This window comes from Rhopilema esculentum, chromosome 13 (genome assembly GCF_057945365.1).
Source record: "Rhopilema esculentum isolate cy_ngs chromosome 13, ASM5794536v1, whole genome shotgun sequence".
NCBI classification, from domain to species: Eukaryota; Metazoa; Cnidaria; class Scyphozoa; order Rhizostomeae; family Rhizostomatidae; genus Rhopilema; species Rhopilema esculentum.
In genome coordinates this window covers 2,485,792-2,505,219 of record NC_142827.1, presented here as the reverse complement: position 1 = coordinate 2,505,219, position 19,428 = coordinate 2,485,792, and the positions used below count along the sequence as shown (strand labels likewise).

Below are 19,428 nucleotides of genomic sequence, written 5' to 3'. Positions count from 1 at the left end.
TCTTAAATTAAGAGGGTGTAAGCAGTGCTATTGCTAGCTTTTTCGCTCTAAGGAGGTGTTCAGGCCTCATATGCCAACAAAGTGAGTGAGACAGCCTTAATTTGCTGACAAATTTGCATATTCACCAAAAAGGCACCCGCACATTGCTAAAAATCCTCGATTTTGAGAAAAAACGTTGTTCAAATTGCATTTTGCAGAAGCTCAGCCTCAGTTTGTTCTTAATTTGTCCTTAACTTTTGACCAGTTTTGAGGCTCGTGTTCTTATAAAATTGTTCTTTTAAAAAAAGAGTGTACTTCATTAATAGTCCCTCGAACCTTTTCAACCTTATTGAGAAGACAACTTACAAGCGCTAAGAGTTTATGAACGAACGTTGTTGAAATTCTGCATCATTTGTTATCTTGTTGCCAACATCTTGTTGCCATACATCATCCATTGTACTTGTCTCTTAATGTTTCATGTTTCACTGATCAAATCTCCTCCTCGCTGCTTTCGACTGTCAAAATTGTTCACATTGTTGAGCTACGTCTTGGTCAAATGCTTGGATACTGCTAACCTTATTTCTAAGCTACTCCAAGTATTAAGTTGTGTTCTCGCCGCTTTAATGGATCATCTTTCGGTTTAATGTTTTCTATTTGTAAACCAATAAACCGTTTCCATTGATATTCGATCACCCTTGGACATGGGTGGAGATTCAACATGGATATTGAAGGATATATAGCAGATTCTTATGATATTGTGGTTTATGCCCTGTTTGTCTATCCGCTCTTATAATTTGAATTACTCCAACTAAAACTGCCTTGCATTGGTTTAGAGACCAGTGTGTTTGGATATTTCCAAGTTTCTGCCATTTCGTGACAAAGACTTGGAGATCTTTAGCAAATCCTTTGCAAATTTTGCAGATTTTCGTTTTAATCGGCTGGTTCAGCTTTTAAGCGTTTTAATTTAGCTGGTACAGCACTGTACTTGATTTCGTGTAAAATAGTACAAACAATAAAAACGAGCAGAACCAAAAATCAACCACACATTCTTCCATAACCAGAGTCTTACAGAGTCTTTTTGTCTCAAGTTGGTACAATATCTAGCTACTCTAAATCTCAATTTTAATTAAGAAGTCTGTTTTACAAAAGTGATTTAGCAAAAAAGCTCGGAAGCCTCATCGTATCCCGTTTTGATTGTCATAGGTATTTGAGCTTATGGGTAAGATCATAAAAATTCTCCAAAATTTAGCGATATCCCCCCAGAAATGTTTTATTCTTTATGTTAAAATGCTTCAAGTAAGTAGATTCTATAAGCCCATGCTCCAAGAGACCTGGAGTCTGTTTTTCAACGTTAAAGAAACTCTTGAAAACTAGACAGATCTCATTAATTTTCACGGATCCCTGTTGACCCGTTTAGAGATCTGCTTAACTTGTAATGAATCTTTTGTCTCCTACAACATTAAGAATCATGAACATCCATACTATTAAATAAAGAGGGAATTCTCTGTTATAGAATGTTGCAACACTCGTTCACTGAGCTGAGACAACCCTGTCTGATGAAGTCTCGTTCACTGTTAAATCTGGAGACGAGACTGATTAGTATTAGACATATCAATACATGTATTAACAGTTAATATCTTGCTAATGCTTTTTCTCGTCAATTCCAGGAAAGATTTAACGAAGCGGATCACAAGACAGAAATCGTTGCAAATACAAGCGAACATGGATTCCTTGCCTCGTTTTGAAGTCGCTAGGAATGGCGTCATCAACCAAATCTATGAAGGTACATTTGGTTTTTGCATAACTCATCTTGCATTCTAAAGGCTATTTTTCATCATTGTCATCCCTTTTTGGCTTTTATGGTGTATATTTTGGGTAATTGCTAGGCCTTATGCTTCAAAGTGAAGTATTTGAATGCCAAGTATTTATGATATCTAGAAATATGTAGCAAACATCAATCGAAAGAATTTCGAAAGCAACATTTGAATTGCTTTCTATCGCTTCCGGTCTTCTTTGGTACAGTTTTTTGGAATTTTAATAATTTAGCTGTCAAAATTTGATTTTGACGCTTACAATTTAGTGCAATTTAGTGTAAAATACGGATTGCTTTTCTTGATTTCACACAAATGACGTCACTGTTAGTCTGTACTCTAAATTATTCAAATTTAAAGGATTAGTTATGCTGATGTCCATAAATACTTTAATGATTTTATTAATATTTTTGAGCAATAAGCACGGGTTGTTTCAATTTATCCTATCATAGGTTAATTCTGAATAGAAAGATTCATGTTTTCTTGTAAATTGCCTTGTGAATCGTATAGTACCATGTGCAACCGTATTGCTGACAAAATTAGTGTTTGACATGCTTGTAAACACGGCCTAGATGAAATGATCTGGGCATGTATTAGTGAGCGATGAATCAACGAATCAACTTAAAAAACGAATTCAAAAATCAATACTGGAATGAGTGGTCAATTATAGGAGTGAATAGACGAAGAAATTTATGGATGAATGATCGCATAAATTCTTTTTTCCTGAAAATTTTCACTCGCATTCCTAAGAGAAGATCCCACTCTATGTCTATGCCGAAGCCCAATTTAGAACTCACATTTTATACCATACAGGCGTGCCAAAGAAAACTCAACAAAAGGGGAATCCCTTGAAGCATGAGGTCCCGGATTCAAACTTGGATTACGATGCTGTTGGTGCTGTATTAAACAGTGGGTTTCAAAATTCGCCTCAAGGTTTGAGTTCTGTTTTAACAGTTTTAGTTTTAATAAATCTAGACCTACAGTGTTGTCTAGACGATTCACTCGTAAATGCGTTGAATACCCGAAGCGCGACAGTTGATGCAAACCTTTTTTACCACAAAGGAAAGAGTTGGATATATCGTTATAGAATAAAACAGAAAGAATTGTTTCTGCTACACAGATCTTATTAATACTCTCAGATATAGTCAAGTACCGTTCATTCTAAGTAGAAAGTTTTCTCCTTTTATAAATGGAGTTTTTAAGGTAAATGGAAATCTACTTCTTTCCATATACTCTGCGTCTTCTTACGTAAGATCTGCGTCTTCTCACATAGGATCTGCGTCTTCTCACGTAAGATCTGCGCCTTGCAAGAAATATACTGCGTCTTCTGATGTAAGATCTGCGTCTTCTCAAATACGATCTGCGTCTTGCAAGGAATATTCTGCGTCTTCTCACGTATGATCTGCGCCTTGCAAGAAATATACTGCGTCTTCTGATGTAAGATCTGCGTCTTCTCAAATACGATCTGCGTCTTGCAAGGAATATTCTGCGTCTTCTCACGTATGATCTGCGTCTTCCCAAGAGTATGCTGCGTCTTCTAAAATACGATCTTCTTCTTAGGAGTATCCTTCGTCTTCTTACGTACGACCTGCGTCTTCCAAGAAGAATACTGCGCCTTCTCATGTAGGATCTGCGTCTTCTTAAATAAGATCTTCTTCTTCTAAGGAGTATTCTACGTCTTCTTACGTACGACCTGCGCCTTCCAAGGAGTATACTGCGCCTTCTCACGTAGGATCTGCGTCTTCTTAAGTAAGATCTGCGTCGTCTTACGTAAGATCTGCGCCTTCGCGCGTATGATCTTCTTCTCGACCCGAATATAGGGTCTGCTTCTGTTTTGTCTGTGGAATGCACAAAAAGTGAAATTTTTCATAAAACTGCTCGCAACCAGCACGCCAGCTTTACATGTATACACAATAGTGTTTACGCTAAAGACAGTGTGTTTGATTTATGATAGAGAAATATCAATTTGTCATGAAATCCAGCTGTTGCTCATATTCATCACTGTAAGTTTGCTGCGGACAAGCATAGCTATCTGGCTGGACTGTTTGATATGAAATTCATCTTTCCCATTAATACTCACCAGCTTCAACGAGCTCATTAGGATCTTCCGTCATATCGTTATCTTCATTTTCATCTTGAGCGACATCCTCTTGTGGTTCTTCAACTCCATTCTCCGCTGCCGCGTTTTCCCCTTCTGCGTCTTCCTGTCCCACATCTTCCTCCCCCGCATCATTCTCTCCGGCGTCTTCCTCTCCCGCATCTTCCTCTCCTGCATCATCTTCTACATCTTCTTCCACCGGTTCTTTTGACGTTGCATCTTCCTCTCCTGCGTCCTCAACTTCCGCGTCTTCCTTTCCTGCGTCTTCCTCTTCCGGAACTTCCTCTCCTGCATCATCTTCTCCTGCACCTTCCTCAACTGGTTCTTTTAGCGTTGCATCTTCCTCTACTGCGTCTTCCAGTCCTGCGTCTTCCTTTCCTGCTGCTTCCACGCTAGGTCCTTCCAAGTTACTGAGTTCGGCGGTACTCTCTGCGGCTACATCCTTGGACAATGTTTCTTCATTAACAGATGCAGCATTGCCTGTCAAGATATAGCAAAACGTCATGTCGTTTTCAAGAAAACTTTTAAAGAAAACATAAAATGTAAATAGCTTTGAAAAAAGCAAACATCTTAAGTCCTGCTAAAACTTCTAATCGGACACTCTTCAGAGCGTAAAACGTCAGAATATTGATAAAAAATAGCAATTTAGGTGTAGTTAAGATCGCGCGTTATGGGCGCAGCGAATTAAATTCAGTTACATGCGTCCAAAATGCGCCCGTAGAGCGCTTCAACTTGTTGTTTGGTTTCTGACAGCGAAGCGAATTGAATTGTGTAGAAAATTTCGGCGCAAATCAAAACCAACCTTTTGGCGCCAACTTTTTTCCGTGGTAAAATGCCCCCACCTTGACGAAGATGTATACACCGTTGTGGATCGGAATAGGCCACTTAGAAACGTGAGCAAATGATCTTCGATTATTCAGTTTTGATTATAATAATCCGTTCTTTTGCAAGTGACCAATGACTGATAGAGAATTTACATAGCACACCATCGTCATGTGTAAACTCTGTTGCACATTTCTTTGTTTTCCATAGACTTATCTTTCCCAGATATAAGGTCATGAGTTCGATATGATGGAAATTTTTCTTGAGAGTTTTCCAAGTATGCTTTGTTTACGTGATATGTTCTATTTCAACAATGATTGCTATCAAGGACAATGTTAAATCGTTGCATTCTTTTTGCATGGCCGGCGCCACCGATTCTAAAGTGGGGGGGGGGGGGGCAGAAAAGGAAGTTATCTATTCAATGCTTAAAAGGGGGATTTAATACCTATAGTTAGCATGAAAAGTGGGGGCATTGCCCTCGGTCCCCAGTGGCGCGGGCACTGTGTTGCCACTTTTCTTTTATGTTGCTGAGTACCATTCTCGTTTCTGGGCATCGTGTCTTTGAGCCAATCGTTTATTTTACATAGCAACATCGTGAGAAAAAGGCTTCAGTTGCTTTACGGCTGTAACTTGTCCATAATCTTACCCCCTACTCTAAATTTTTCAAATCAGTAAAAAAATAAGCATTTGGTGCTGCAAAGCTTGAAAAAACATGGAAAAGCCATTTCGAAAGAATGTGACGCACTGATTGGTTATTTGTTTTTGACCAATCAGCAACCGTTAATCTCTACGACCAACCACTAACCTAGGGTCAATCAGCAACCGTATACTTGTGGGTAGCCGAGAATGTGGGCGATTGGCAGGTCCGTCCTGTGGGACTGTCTATAGGAAATTTAAAGCTATCCATTGTTGTTGCAGACTCGAAGAACGCCTCGCTATACTTAGGCGTCGTTCAGAAATCCACTCGTTATCAGTTTGGTTGCATTTGATCGTTAACATTCTGGTCAACTCCTTCCCCTCTTTGACAGAAGTCGAACCCCTCCTTTGTGGACTTATAGCCCCCTCTTTCTCCTTGGCAGAGTCTATAAATATAAGTTTGTTAACATGCTGCGCCCAAATATTAACTTCAAGGAAGTTGACTGCTCATATGTCAAAACATGAGAGGCATCACAGGACACGGTAAGAAAGCAGACAATTCCTACCAGTTTCGGTTTGGTTTACAATTTTTTTTATGTAGAATCAAATGGAATTACAATGGAATCCCGATATAACGAACAGTGAGAGGAACCAGAAAATAGTTCGTTATATCGGGAGTTTGCTAAACCGAGGGAAACGTTTTTTAGGTATTTTCGCAGTTCATTTCGTTGTTCAGGCCTTCGGTGGGCTTGTTTAGGCTATCTCCAACTTCTGTACACATTTAACCCCAAAAAAATCAAGCTGAATTCACATAATACTACTGGTTGGTAATTGAAAATGAAAAACTTAATGTTCATCTTATAATTTGGGTTCAAGAGATTGGCAAAGCTAGTATCACTTCATTTCAAGAGCGTATGTTTGGACGATGTTTGAGTCGGAATCTTTACATTTGCCTTTTACAAAATTTGTAGACATTTTGTAGAGAACGAGAACCAAAGAATATCTTTCCATGTTTTACATTATTGTTTATGACATGCAGCCTGTGATGTATTATAGAAAAGTGTTAACTCCGACGAAAGGCTGTTCTTGCTGTTGGCCAGTCTCTGAATCGAAAGGTTGCCAATGACTATGTTAATGTTTTCGGCATTTATTTGAAAGATTAGAAAACAAACCGTCAATTCATACTTACAGTAGCTTGCGAGGCAAAGGAGCAAAGCGAAGATTGCGATCTTGATCATGTCTTGGCAGCCCTCTTTCAACGCTAACCAAGGGGCACTGCACTCTGTAGACTTGGTCTTTTGTTGTCCGTTATATATGCGTTCCTTGTGTAACCTGAGTCAGTATTTGTTGAGGAGTATACAGAAGGCTCTGGAGGATCCTTTGCAATCTAGGTGGTTGAATTAGCGGCACTGCTGCCCAAAGGACATAACAGGAAAATTGCCCCAAGGACGAAAAAGAGAAATCAAGCAAAGGACAAAACAAGAACAAGCTCAAAGGACAATGTAGGGATATGCCAAAAAGATGAAAAAGGGCGCTGCACAAACGATGAAGTAAGGAAACTGCCTACACGACGAAGTAGGGACTTTGCTCAAATTAAAAACAGGGACAGGGATATGCCTTAAGGGAAAACGGGGTCACTGCACGAAGAAAAAGAAGAGGAAAAATGTCAGCAGATTTTCTGCAGACTTTTTATTGCTCATTGAATTGGGATACATAATCGCTTTAATAAAATTGTTTCAATAATTGAACAAAGCTCGAACCGGTGGCTTAATACACAGTGTGCACTTTATGTACAAAACTAAGGGCCCCCAAGCATTCAGGCCCCGTGAAGCACATGCATATCGTAATAAAATTTTGTATTTAATTTATGAGAATATACCAGATGTTGAAAATTTAATTGATTTTCTCCAACAAGCTGAAAATGTTTTCAAATGCATGTTCAACCCCCATCTGTATACCCTGGGTGGAAATCCAGGAAAGCTTAGATAAAGATCAAAGGAAAACTCTCAGGCAGCAGAATTTCTCTTCATGTGATGTTTTGGTTTTACAGGAAAACCCCGTAGAGTGAGTACTTAGGCTCTAAAACCTCAGTCAAGTTTAGGTAAGTATAGGGGTCCCAAAACGCTACTTTCAATAAGGGACCCACACTGCTCCGTTACACCACTGGTTGGACGAAGCCAGTTTCTGAGCAGCAATGGGTTGTAAATGTTTGCAAACCTGAATAAAGCACCCTGCATCATTCCTCAATATGTTCATGTTCTTTCATTTTTCGCCATAAATTTTATGTCCCGACAAATTGAACTTTTGTAGTCAACAAATTTGCTGTGTAGATTGTATTCCAGTCATTCACCTGCGTGGTCGTATCGGAATACCGTAAATCCTCAATTCATTGTCTTCCTTTATTTGAGAACCCTACTCGTATGAGCGCCCCCCTTAAGCAGTCATAAAGTTGACAGGCGCCCCCAAAAGTGATCTCCCTCCTCGAATGAGCGTTCTTCGCCCCCATCGATTAAGCACCCTCTCAAAACAGTTAAAAAGTTGTTAAGCGCCACTCTTGCATGAGCACCACTTTCTGTCGAATGTATAGCCTTCTTTTTGCTACATGCGGTCTGAGAAGATTTCCAAAACTAATCAGTCTAAAATTGAATGCCTGCAAACCTGGGGGGGGGGGGGGATCCATGGGCCGGGGCGCTCATTCAAAAACCCACTGTGTTTATACTATATAACAGTAGAATTTACGTTAATCTCCCAGACCACGTTAATCCCCAGTTAAGAATGCTAGTACTGGAAGATTGCAGAAAACTTATTGATACATCGTGTATTTCATTTGCAAAGCTTTTTTATAAGGAAGCCTTCCTCTCAATTTTGAGTTAAGATTAAGAAGAATCTCAGCTTATTACGCACTCTTTTAGGCTAACTTTGAAGTCACCAAAACTTTTCATCGTCAGAAAAGTGTTTTTTTTACTATGACCACACTTAAAAAATATCCAACAAAGGCAGGTCATGGTCTTCATGACACTATCAACACTGCATTCTTTTTTATAAGAAACTAAACTCGAGATCAGCACTCTGTTCCTCAATTTTTCTGTTGATTTCAAGGCAAAATGTTTCTTAAAGGTTTCTCAAATGTCAAAAAGCGAATTTTAAAGGTAACACGAGATTACATGAAATAGGACACCTAAGAAGTCACAAAGAGCTCTTTATTCTCCCGTGTCCATTAAACATGGAATAGTTGTCTAATTAATCGAAACAATTGTTTTCATCCCATCTTTAAAAGTAGGATTTTGAAGCAATTTCTCAAGGTTGATCAGTACCATTTTTTCTTAACTTTTTTGGTCACCTAAGGACTCACTAAATTGAAGACCCCAACCGTTGTCACTCATTTGAGTACCAACAATTCTGAGCTGTGGTCTTTTATAAATCAGTATACTGACCAGCAAGGGCAGATTTTGTAGCAATAGGTTCTTTGGTTTGTTTACATTTTGTTGACTAGCCAATCAGGGAGCTCTATTTCTCATGGCGTCATCTGATGGTGATGGCGGATGGAGGGGTTTGCTGTGGAGAAAACCACACCCTCGTTTTTTCCTCGCGACGAAAATATACTTTGAGAAAAACTCAAAATTTTTTGCACCCGTATAGAACGATAAATTTTACATATAATTTTATTGGCACTAAGCTCTGCGTTTTCTGCTCTTTGCGTGATTCTATACTGACCTTATCTTTCCTCGTGCATACAATACTTGAATATCCCTCATGCAATAACCTAACCTGCCCATAAACTAACCCAGCCCCTCTACATAAAATGAAGGCAGAATCATAAGTTGAGAAAACGACGTGCGTACTTCCTCATTGAAGAAGAAATTGCTCTTTAGAAGTTATCTCTACATCCAAACTCCATCTACTCAAAGTATATACATTCTATGAATGCTTGTACTATTTCTAACAAAAGTCCTTTCTATCAATAGCAGCTGTTTATTTCTTTCCGGATCTGCGTCTTCGCACGTATGATCTGCGTCTTCTCACATATGACCTGCGTCTTCTGAAGTAGTACCTCCTTCGGTGTCTGCGTGGACGTCTAACGACAACTACTACTTTACGAGTGCACTTTCTATGGTGATGGTAACGTCTTCTATGTCCCCAGAAAAACGGGTCAGCCGCTTTTCCGTCTGTTGAGTGAAAGATAATGTATTTACGCAGTGTTCTGAGCTCTTCAACAACGTGTTTTGAAACTCATGTATAAACCCGTGTGTCCCATATTATTGACCGTGAAGGTGTGAAAGTGACATACATTATCATAAATTAACATATAAATGAACAAATGGGACAAGCACATCTCCAAAATAAGGTGGTTGCAGAACATTGACTTTGGAAAATTTTATTTCTTATGCAGAAATAATAATCTAATCAATTATTTCCATCCATTGTAATAAAAACATAATTTCCACGCGAGCTACCTGATTCTGCAGGCTCGCTGAGATCTCCTTCAACCACCTCTCCTTCTTCGACATCTTCCTCTGGCTCATCGCCTTGGTCTTCCTCGTCGCTCTCTTCATTTGCTTGTTCCTCTTTCGGGTTCATCACCGCGTCGTCAGCTGACACTTCATTGTCCTCTTCTGCTGGAGCAGCTTTGGCTGTGAAAATTAATAAAAATTTAGTGTTTGTGGGTTTGTCTGTTTCCATTTGCACCGTGTCAAAATACAGTGTTTCGATGTTACGACCTAAGTAAATCACATTGTAACTTTTGGCTGCCTATAAGATGATTATGTGTTCAATTGTAACCTTTCCTCAGTTTTGCCCATTAAAGGTATCAAAAGCTTTTGTTTTCGGCTGCTCAATGTAAAGTTGATAGCTCTGGAATAGCCATTTTGTTAATCTAGGTCGACTATTGGAGGGGTGGCGAAAGAGGGCGGAGAGATAGTTCCCGCCCTGCGTTCTACAGATTCACTAGAGGTTCTTGTCTGAAACTGTCAACAAGGTTAGGTTTTTGGTGGTATTTTATTAAAAATAACGATTTAAAGTAAGCACGGTAGACGGAGAATGAACCACGTCATTCGAATGAACTGAGTTATTCAAGTCAAAAGACCAGACTTGTTTTTGCCCAACAATCAGTTCGTCAAAAGTCACATCTTACTTTTTTAGATACCAAAACCAAATGGTATTATTATTCTTGTCAAAAGCCTCGCTACACTACAATAAGTGGCGCGTCGTGTGCTTGTGCCTTTTCCCAGGAAAGTCGTGAACCAAAAAAGGATGTAGGAAAGTAAAGACATTCGAAATCCTTTGATGCTAACACTATTGATGCTTCGGACATGCGTGCGTTTGAATCGAATGATACTGACTACGTTTTACCGTGGAATTCTTTCCTCGCATTTGAGGGAGGTTGTAGTGTTGAAAATGATAATCAAAAGCAAATCGTAGTTGCTAAAATTAGAGTTTTGAGATGATCTTCTCCAGGAAACCTGTAGTCGCAATATTGCTCAGTGTAACTATGGTGATTACAAATATTCTTTCACAATTGCTGGGTTTACCATTTAATAAGACATATACTTACAGTAGCCCAGGAGGCAGACGAACAGAGCAAGGAACACGAACAACTTCATTCTGTTGGTTGTCTGTCTTGAATGCCAACCAGGAGAAAGTGAACTTTAATGCATGTCCTTGTCATTTTATAGACGATATCTGTCTTGTAATACGAGTGTTTTGACCTTTCACAGCTTTCTTAAATGAGTTCTGCCCAGAGGAGTTTTAAAATATCTCTGCACCTAGCAACCCTCGGCCAAAGATCGATGGCCGAAACGGCCGCTTGAGTGGTTTTCTCTGCTCAAATTCTCTGAATGAAATAAGTTTTATAAATTGATATTTGTTTAGCAGTGGATATTCGTATTTCAAAGTTGTGCTTTTATTAAGTTGGGGTTAGTTAACTGTTAGGAACTAGCATTGTGGCTGCGCTAAGTTCAATTAGGAAAGGCTAAGGAAAAAACATTTTTGCCTTTAAATGAATTTATCAGATCACCTAGATCCTCCAAGAAAATTGAGGCTCAAAACTGGTGAAATCTAATCATTTATAACAGACCATAGCCAGGCTCGAGTTTCAACAGAAGTTAAAATTCTTATTTGAATGGGTTCTTGAGAAACCAAGACAAACGTGACTTTCACGCAAGTATTCTAAGGTACACTCCTTAAGCTTGAATTGCTGTAGAATTTTTCATTTCCCAAAATATTCTCATTTTGCAGCAAGACTTGGGCTGTCTTTCTTGAATCTGGCCAGGTTTACACGTTGTGTCGCCTATGAATGATTTCTTAATAATTTTAGACTCAGAGTCGCACATTTTTAGGAACATCCAAGCTCTGCAAAAATTAATATATTTTTCTAAGAAAGTTTGTATAATATGGCTTAATTTAGCATGAAGCTGATTTCTTTACGAGCCTTTTTTTAACAAAAATGAGTATTACCTACACAAAAAGGGCATACAGAAAGGAATATAAATGGACAACAATGACGAGGAAGTGAAATGTCCCGTAGAAATATTTTACAGGGTTGCAAATATCCTTTTTTTATTTGAGCCGTATCAAAGTCCGTGAATAGTTTCTTATGGAAAAACCCTACTCAGATTACAGAGTTGTTCCTGTTTCACATTCAACATTGACTGAAAGAGGCTTGGTTGTTTATTTGAATTCCGCGATTCACCCTCATTTTCATAATGTTTCTTGAAGTAAGCATTGTAATCAAAGATTATTATTCTTATAATGATAAAATACTAGGCTCATTCTTAGCTGATGGTCGGAATTATGCATTTAGGGAATTAAACTGTTGACTAGTCCTTTGCCACATCTCGTAATCAGGCACTGCGCAGCCATTGGGCTAGCAAGGGCTATAGCCCCTCCACTTTTTTGCAATAATAGATAAGAAATTTTTTTGTTGACTCCAGCTATGCTTTAGCGCAATATTGGAAAGTATACTCCTAAGGAGTAGCAGTTTTTCTTGATTGGGAACCCTTTTTGGTCATTTTCTAGGTGTTTTTCTTGATGTTTTATTATCCCCAAGCTAATTTCATCTACTTCTATAGCTATTGGTATATTCTCTGAACCAGAATGTTTATATAACTTCCGTAAAATTAAGTGTTTTCTAAAAGGGGCGTTTTTCGGCGTTCTAGAGGGCGTGGTCTCAAAAAATTTCCGGTCACACCTTTTTAGCCCTCCCACATTTAAACTGGTGCGCGGTCCTTGCTCGTAATAAGAGCTTTGCAACTCAAAGAACCTTGGAGCTACACGCTTTTTTATAAGAACATTTGGCTGGAGTTTCTTTTTAGCATAATTTCAGTCTCACGAGTTTCTTATTTTGTCTTTTATTTTTTAATGGAATTCTCTGTACATGGTAGTATCCGGACATAATCTGTGCTTGATAAAGTAATAAATGCTATTTTGTTGATCGCTTTCTGCCTTTCTGTTGCTCTTCTTTCATTTTTCAATTTCGCTGGAATTTTTGTGAGTTTTTTGAATTTCAGCCTGCCTTGTTTCTTATGGTGTTCTTTTTTTTGGGCAACTCTCGATCTGATGTTTCTTATAAGGGTTGTTCTTATGAAAAACCATGTAATTATGTGGATAAAGAGATTTGGAGCATGTTTTTGTCATCTCACGATAACCCCATGTCAGCCAGTTGTCAAGCTGTGTCAAGTGACCACGAAAAAGATTGTGGAAGTTGATGATGTTTTTATTATTAAATGAAATTTTTGATGATGAAAAATTCAGCAAAACCGCGGCGTTCCAACAATCACAACTATTCTGGGAAAAGATGGTTTTCAACCACATAAGATCTTAATGCCCCTCTCATTTCACCACACTGTCAAAATGCGTGAAATTCATTTGGGCACCCCACCCTTTCATAGGATAAAGATTTTTGAAACAGATTAATGTCACTTCCAAATAAAGCCTATGAAACTGTTACTATAGTTGCAAAAAATATTGACTAATGGAGCTCCTTTTGTTGGCTCAAATTTCACAGGGTTTTATGCCCACTGCATTCCTTAGAAGTTTTCGGTAAATGTTTGAGCGTCGGGGTTGACTGCGGCTTCGGCCCGGCCGCAGAATAGAAATAACTTTCTATAGATAATTCTTTTCTATGGCCTGGCAACATTCACTGTCGTGGGCTTACATTTACACAACCCCATAACTTCACTTGTGCATTGATTCATGTTGAAACCCTATACTGCAACTGCAAGACGAGATCCTTTAGCATTTGTAAAATCCAACCCCGAAAAACGTGGGTCTACTACGAAACGAAACGAAACGAAACTACAGCATTTAAAAAAATCTGAATTCTGTGAAATGTGACACGTCCTTGGATTATCATCTAGAATTGTCAAAGTGTAAAATGAAGAATGTAGTTTAAAACGAGTAGAGATGGAACTGTTTGCCTGACAATGAAGTTGTAAACGTCGGTAGGAGCCAGGAAAATCACAGATTACGGACTTTTTATTCAAAATTGCGTTCCTTGTTTAAAGCTAGCCTTAGTATTTGACAATCAGAATAAATGCATTGACGAGTTTCTGTAATTGTGGTTGCAACCCTGTATTGTTTCAGTGCTTTTTTCTTATCGCTTTCTTTTATTCTGCTGTTATTCTTTATTTTTCAATATTTGCTTGTTGTTTATGATGTCTGACAGCATCGAAATTTTAGTGCCAAAATGAAGTAGAACTCAGCTTTTGCTGTGACGTAGTAAGGACAGAGATACCGGGGGGCAGGGGGGCCCTGGCCCACTCCCCCCTTAAAAAAACTTGATTAGTATAAGTAAAGCACTTTTATTTTGTAAAATGTGGCTGTTTTTACACTTATTTATCAGAGCTGGCCCCCCAAACAAAAAGTTGTATCTCGGCCTTTGTGACGTAGCGTAATGTTACAAAATGTGACGTAACGTAACATTGCAAAAGGTGAGTTTACGTAACGTTACTAAACGTGAGGTAACGTAGCGTTAAAAACGAGACATGACGTAACGTTGCAAGAAGTGTTGTAGCGTTACAAAAGGTACGTTATATAGAGATACGTTATGTCAATCTACTGTACTAAAAGCATGTTCTCAATTTGCTTTAGTTGAAACTGATGTTTACGATGAAGTCGGTGGTGTTATAAAAAACTGTCAAAGAGATTTGGTGTCCAATATTGTACCTCAGCTTTCACAAAATTCAAAATCCTCTTCAACAAAATCAGAACCTCACTATCATCAGCTTGCTGATGGGCACAACATTGCATATGTACCAGCAAACGATATTAAAGGCTGCCTTTGGAATGACTCTAATAGCGATCGCTCAAATAAGAGTAGCCTAAGCGTGGCACGTGTTCCATCTGGTAGATCTGATACTCATTATACCGCGCTTGGTGACGACGCAACTCTGGCAGCTAAAGAAAACAGTATATATGAATGCTTGACACTTGACCGTGTGAAAGGCTCTTCAATGCAAAGTGGTATAGAACCCAGAGCCCTTGGAGAATACTGTGAGCCATACGATGGAAAGATGGACGCTGCGAGTGGAGTTCATGATCGATCATTCCGAGGCCAGAGCTGCGTATTGTATGAGTCTGGAGGCAAGTATGCGCGGGAACCCGCAGACGGTGGTCCTTACGCTGAATACAGTGAACCCTATGAAGCGGGCGATTTCGTTGCTGCACAAGAGGAGCAGATCTACAGTGAAGCTATTTAAAGCCATCTAATAGTCTTGTTAAGTATAATACCAATGCGCACCTTTATCTTTATATTCCTGCTTGCCTTTGCATTATGTGGGAACCCCATGCATCTTGCGCAAGAGTGAATTACGCACCCCTCCCCTTCCATAAACGGTCTCTAATTTATATTTAAGAATTGCCAGTGCTTTCTGGTACTATTTTTCCTGTACAAGGTGTCTTAGTGGAGTTTTTGCAGTTTATGACATTTCTACTCTATGATTGTCTATTAAGAACTTGGCCTTTCAAGACCTTCTGAAGAATTGAAGAACATTTAAATTAGAATTTTGCTGTGTTTCAGAGCGTCGTGAAATTATTTGTATATGAAATTGTTTCTGAGACTTTAAAAATATGAAGCCAAAACTGTGTTGTTAATTTGAATTGGATGTAATTTTAGAAGCCAGATATGCTTGGCCTAGCTTTTCTTAGGCTAAGTTAGATATCTAATGCTCTTTTTTCTATCTACAGCTTTTTTATTGCATTGAAACTACCATTTATTTCTGGGAATAGTGGTTTTATGTTTTAGAAAAAAAGAAAGCTGCTGCTGGATAATTTCCCCACATATCATGTTTTTTTAAATCTCTGTTTCTGTAATATATCTTGAATGATTTTGCTCGCTAGTAATAATCAGATAAACTTGATATTTTCTAATTAGATGTTATCAGATTTACTCGATAATTATGTACATTTCAATACACGCTGCCTAGATTCTAATTGTAAAGTTAGATGCTTTTACTGGGTATATATATTTCTTAGCGTAGAGTTTTCGATCTATGTTCTGACGTTTTAAACTCTGAAGAGTGTCAGACGAAAAGCTTTAGTTTACTAAATGTTTGCTTTTTTCAAAGCCATTTAGATGCTTTTGTTGAATCGTGCTGAAATGCTTCGCTCAAATAACAAAAATTGGAAAAAGTTCGAAAAACTTGAAAAATGATTATGAGAGCACGGCTGCATTAACATTATTAGCGCCCCGGGCCCAGGCATATACGGGCCCTACCTATCAACAAGTGTGAAAGTTCGAGTACTTTATTTTTAGAAACTGAAATGAAAAATGTCACGAGTCATTGAAAAATAAATTCGAAGTCTAAATTTTGGCTCTGTAGCTACAGAAAATTCAGTCAATGTGTCAAAGAAATACTTTTTTTGCTATCTATATGAAAAATTCGAGTTATTTGCTCAATTTTTTATGATAACCATGTGTCCTTAATCATAACAAAACGTCTCAATTTTCCTACTATGTTGGGACAAAGTTTTGATATCGGGACTTATCGAGATGGCTTGGAGTTGTGAATAAAAAGGAGTTCAAAAACTGAATTTTTATCACGTCTTGGCCCAACATTACTAGGAAAGAGCATGACACATGAGAATTAGTGCCGAAATTGTTTCTGGAGAAAACCTTGCAGGGGAGGTACAGTACAGTAGTTTCTTGCGCTTGACCTTTTGTGCTTATTGAATGAACATTTTCAAATCTATTTCAATTTTTTCGTCGATTACATTCAAGTTTTTACTTTGTCTGTCAGCAGATTTGCATGATTTCATCCTCTGGTGCAAAGATTTTTAATATTTTCTTTTTCTCGGCCCTTTCCTATGAAATGCTGGCTATTTTCCTAAAGTAATTAAAAAGGTATCGAAAAACGTGCATATTTTCGATGTTTTCTCATAATAAGGTGTTGTTTTTAGTACATGAAGCCTTGAATGGGCGGCGCCAAGGGGTGGTATGGGATGTAATAGCCCCCCTCCCCCATATTTGTCGATACATGGTCTACATATTTTGTCTAAAAACGGATTAAAAAGCACTAGGTAATTTTTCCTAAGGAAATTTGACCTGCTACAAAGCACTGAAACGAGGCCGATAGGACATGGTCTCACGGGCAGCACCCATTACCCTCTCACTCTGCAGTAGCTGGCGCCGCCATTGAAGCCTTGCACAAACTATGTTTTGCTTTTATCGATCTTCGGAGAGGGCTTTATTGCAAAAAATTTGCTCTTTCAATCTACTCATGAAATAAGTGGTAACATAAGAGGTTGGTGAATATATATAGTTTTTGGCAAAAACATTTGATAATTTCACATTTTTTTATGATGGACAAGGTTGTGAAGAGCATCCTTCTCTTCTTTCGTGAAGTTAGGGTGCCATGTCAGTTAGTATAAGATGGAATCATCCATTTCAATTTTAAAATTTTGCACACGTTAAGGGTGTGTATTTGCTCACTGTTAAGAAACTCTTACAAGAGAACCCCTTTGATACCATATTAAAAACTTATTCGTTTGTGGGCCCCCTGGCCCGGTCCAGTGGAAAGTGCTGCCCTGTCTGAGAGAAGACTACATCGTATTATTGGACACTTTTCCTCATTCTCAACCATTTCACTTTTTGTTTTTCCTGTGCCTTTGCTTGGGTAAGCATGATTCGAGAACGAGGCTCGAAGAAGTTCCCGCGCAGAAACTGCCCTGTCCGTTATTAAAAATGGAAAGCCATCGAAGTTGGAAGATGGAAAACAATGCAGATGACTTGCAGACAGGAATTGCAAAGCCGATATCAAGCACAAAGCAAGGTAACTCTTTTCTTGAGTGATGTAAGCTACATTCTTATACGTTGGCCTATCATATCGGCAAGTTTGCCAAAGACAAGGCCTAGCCTAAGTAGTTTTGTTGATATTGTCACCAGTGTCAAGATTGCCTTCCTTCTTCTATAAGTACACTTAGGACACTTGAAATGTACTACGCATACTTTTATAAGAAAGTGCTTCACAATGAGGAAGGTAGGACTTGGACCATTTGATAATAAGGAAAAGAAATCTCTGATATAGACATGAAACGAAAAGGTCTTGGCACAGTAGTATTACAGATATCCAAAAATGAATATTGAAGAGGGACTATTGAGGAGACAAAATTCGAAGGCTAAGAAGGTTCAGCAAAATTGAGTATTTGAGAATGCTTGAAATTATCTAGTTCTAAAAAAGACAAGAGTTTTTGGAATAAAAGAAAAAGAAATTGGACCCAAAAAGACCCAAAAATGAAACCATTATTCTTATATTGGCTCTACAGTACCCAATTCTTTAGAACAATTCAAATAATGATTGCCATCTCCACTCTTTGAATATTGTTGGAGAGTTCTAAGGTATTCTAACCAGTAATAATGCACAATTTTAACCAGTCAAAATGGGGAAATGCTCTGACCACACTTTTTAAATGGACCACATATATATTAGAACTCAGGCTCTTTTACCATTTGACAACTGACAAGCATACGAACTGTTTAGAAACATGACCAAACAATTTTATTGGTTTTTTCCAAAATGAGAGTGATTGAGGATAAAACGTAAGTTTCTAGCAAATACCTACCTTCAAGAATAGAAGAAGCCTATCACAGATAACAAGGCTTTATCAATTATATGCTAAAATGTTTCATTGAGATCAGTCATAATTTGTCATTATTCCAAACACCAAAAACATAAGCAATGCCCGATTTACCATTTTTCTAGGGGGCTACTAAAATTCTTTGTAAGTAGTCAAATTAAGACCAGTTTGTAAATTTTTAATTAAGTATGCGATTTCTCAATATTCAAATGTTAGTGTAGGCGAGAAGAAGGATAGGAGTTAATGTACTTGTCAATCAGATCTCCAGTTTCCAAATTTTTGTGGGAAAGCTTAATCATTGAGGGCAAATTGGCCTGTTGCCTGATAAGTGACTTGCAGGCCTGTAGAATTCTCTAAATTAGTTTCAGAAGTAGTCATATCCCATAGGAAAGATTTTCATTTGTTTTTAGTTGCTGAAGTAACTCTTGAAATAGATTTTTTGTAGTGTTCTGTCACTTGATGAGGTGTCTGTAATACTTGTGGTAATAGTGATTAAATTTGCTTTGTAACTTCACTATCTCTGTATTACTGCAAGTATGCTTTTTAAGCCCATCAATTACTCCGGTTAATAGCACATCTTTGTTTGCATTTTGAGTTAGCCAAAAATAACTTCTTGCAAAGCTAACACTTTGCAAAAATATCCATTCAACAACTGGATAAAACCCCCAAGAATTGAACTGTATTCTAATTGGAAAATGAGGTACTTTTAGAAAGCATTTGTTTTGTTTCTAGACATAAAGCAAAACTTGTAAAATTGTTAGCAAAATTACTTCAGTTTAATTCAATGACATTCCAACACAAACTTTATTGAGGAAAAGTAGTTTCAAGGCTGGAACTTTTAATCTTTTCGATTTGTGACGGAAAATTCTTGTTAGACTGCAACACACCAAGCGATGAAAGAGGAGTTAGGTCCCCTAAGTGCAAAATTTGTGAGACCATCTGACTTCGGCCAGTTTTGGGGTGCTGATTCCAAAAATATCGATGCTATACGACAATGTCCTAGAACTTCAA

At 38.2% G+C, this 19,428-nt stretch overlaps 3 protein-coding genes across 3 annotated transcripts in view; 1 reads left to right on the top strand and 2 right to left on the bottom strand.

Annotated features, from left to right (window-relative positions):
* LOC135691587 (uncharacterized) overlaps window positions 1-15,781 on the top strand; it is a 30,630-nt gene extending 14,849 nt beyond the window's left edge. Inside the window, exons 11-13 of the mRNA XM_065209473.2 lie at window positions 1,647-1,762; window positions 2,604-2,723; window positions 14,434-15,781. Of these exons, the coding sequence (XP_065065545.2) occupies window positions 1,647-1,762; window positions 2,604-2,723; window positions 14,434-15,041 (844 nt within the window). The 3' untranslated portion in view covers window positions 15,042-15,781. The remainder of the gene's footprint in view (window positions 1-1,646; window positions 1,763-2,603; window positions 2,724-14,433) is intronic.
* On the bottom strand, window positions 2,867-6,691 carry LOC135691589 (uncharacterized). Its single transcript, XM_065209476.2, has 3 exons — window positions 6,536-6,691; window positions 3,871-4,368; window positions 2,867-3,628 (listed from the first exon to the last, which is right to left on the bottom strand). The coding sequence occupies exons 1-3, from the start codon at window positions 6,582-6,584 to the stop codon at window positions 3,006-3,008; spliced, it is 1,170 nt and encodes a 389-aa protein (XP_065065548.2). The 5' UTR covers window positions 6,585-6,691; the 3' UTR covers window positions 2,867-3,005.
* On the bottom strand, window positions 9,186-11,057 carry LOC135691590 (uncharacterized). Its single transcript, XM_065209477.2, has 3 exons — window positions 10,898-11,057; window positions 9,801-9,977; window positions 9,186-9,512 (listed from the first exon to the last, which is right to left on the bottom strand). Exons 1-3 carry the CDS (start codon window positions 10,944-10,946, stop codon window positions 9,319-9,321), a joined length of 420 nt encoding a protein of 139 aa, XP_065065549.2. The 5' UTR covers window positions 10,947-11,057; the 3' UTR covers window positions 9,186-9,318.
* Window positions 15,782-19,428: the final 3,647 nt, after the last annotated feature.

Bases quoted from the DNA above. Each gene is read 5' to 3' on its own strand.
- LOC135691589 (XM_065209476.2), bottom strand. From the start codon at position 6,584: ATGATCAAGATCGCAATCTTCGCTTTGCTCCTTTGCCTCGCAAGCTAC. The intron at 4,369-6,535 runs GTAAGTATGAAT...ATATCTTGACAG, and splicing joins CCTTTGCCTCGCAAGCTACT to GCAATGCTGCATCTGTTAAT. The intron at 3,629-3,870 runs GTGAGTATTAAT...TGCATTCCACAG, and splicing joins TAATGAGCTCGTTGAAGCTG to ACAAAACAGAAGCAGACCCT.
- LOC135691590 (XM_065209477.2), bottom strand. From the start codon at position 10,946: ATGAAGTTGTTCGTGTTCCTTGCTCTGTTCGTCTGCCTCCTGGGCTAC. The intron at 9,978-10,897 runs GTAAGTATATGT...TAATTTTCACAG, and splicing joins CGTCTGCCTCCTGGGCTACT to CCAAAGCTGCTCCAGCAGAA. The intron at 9,513-9,800 runs GTAGCTCGCGTG...TTCACTCAACAG, and splicing joins CAGCGAGCCTGCAGAATCAG to ACGGAAAAGCGGCTGACCCG.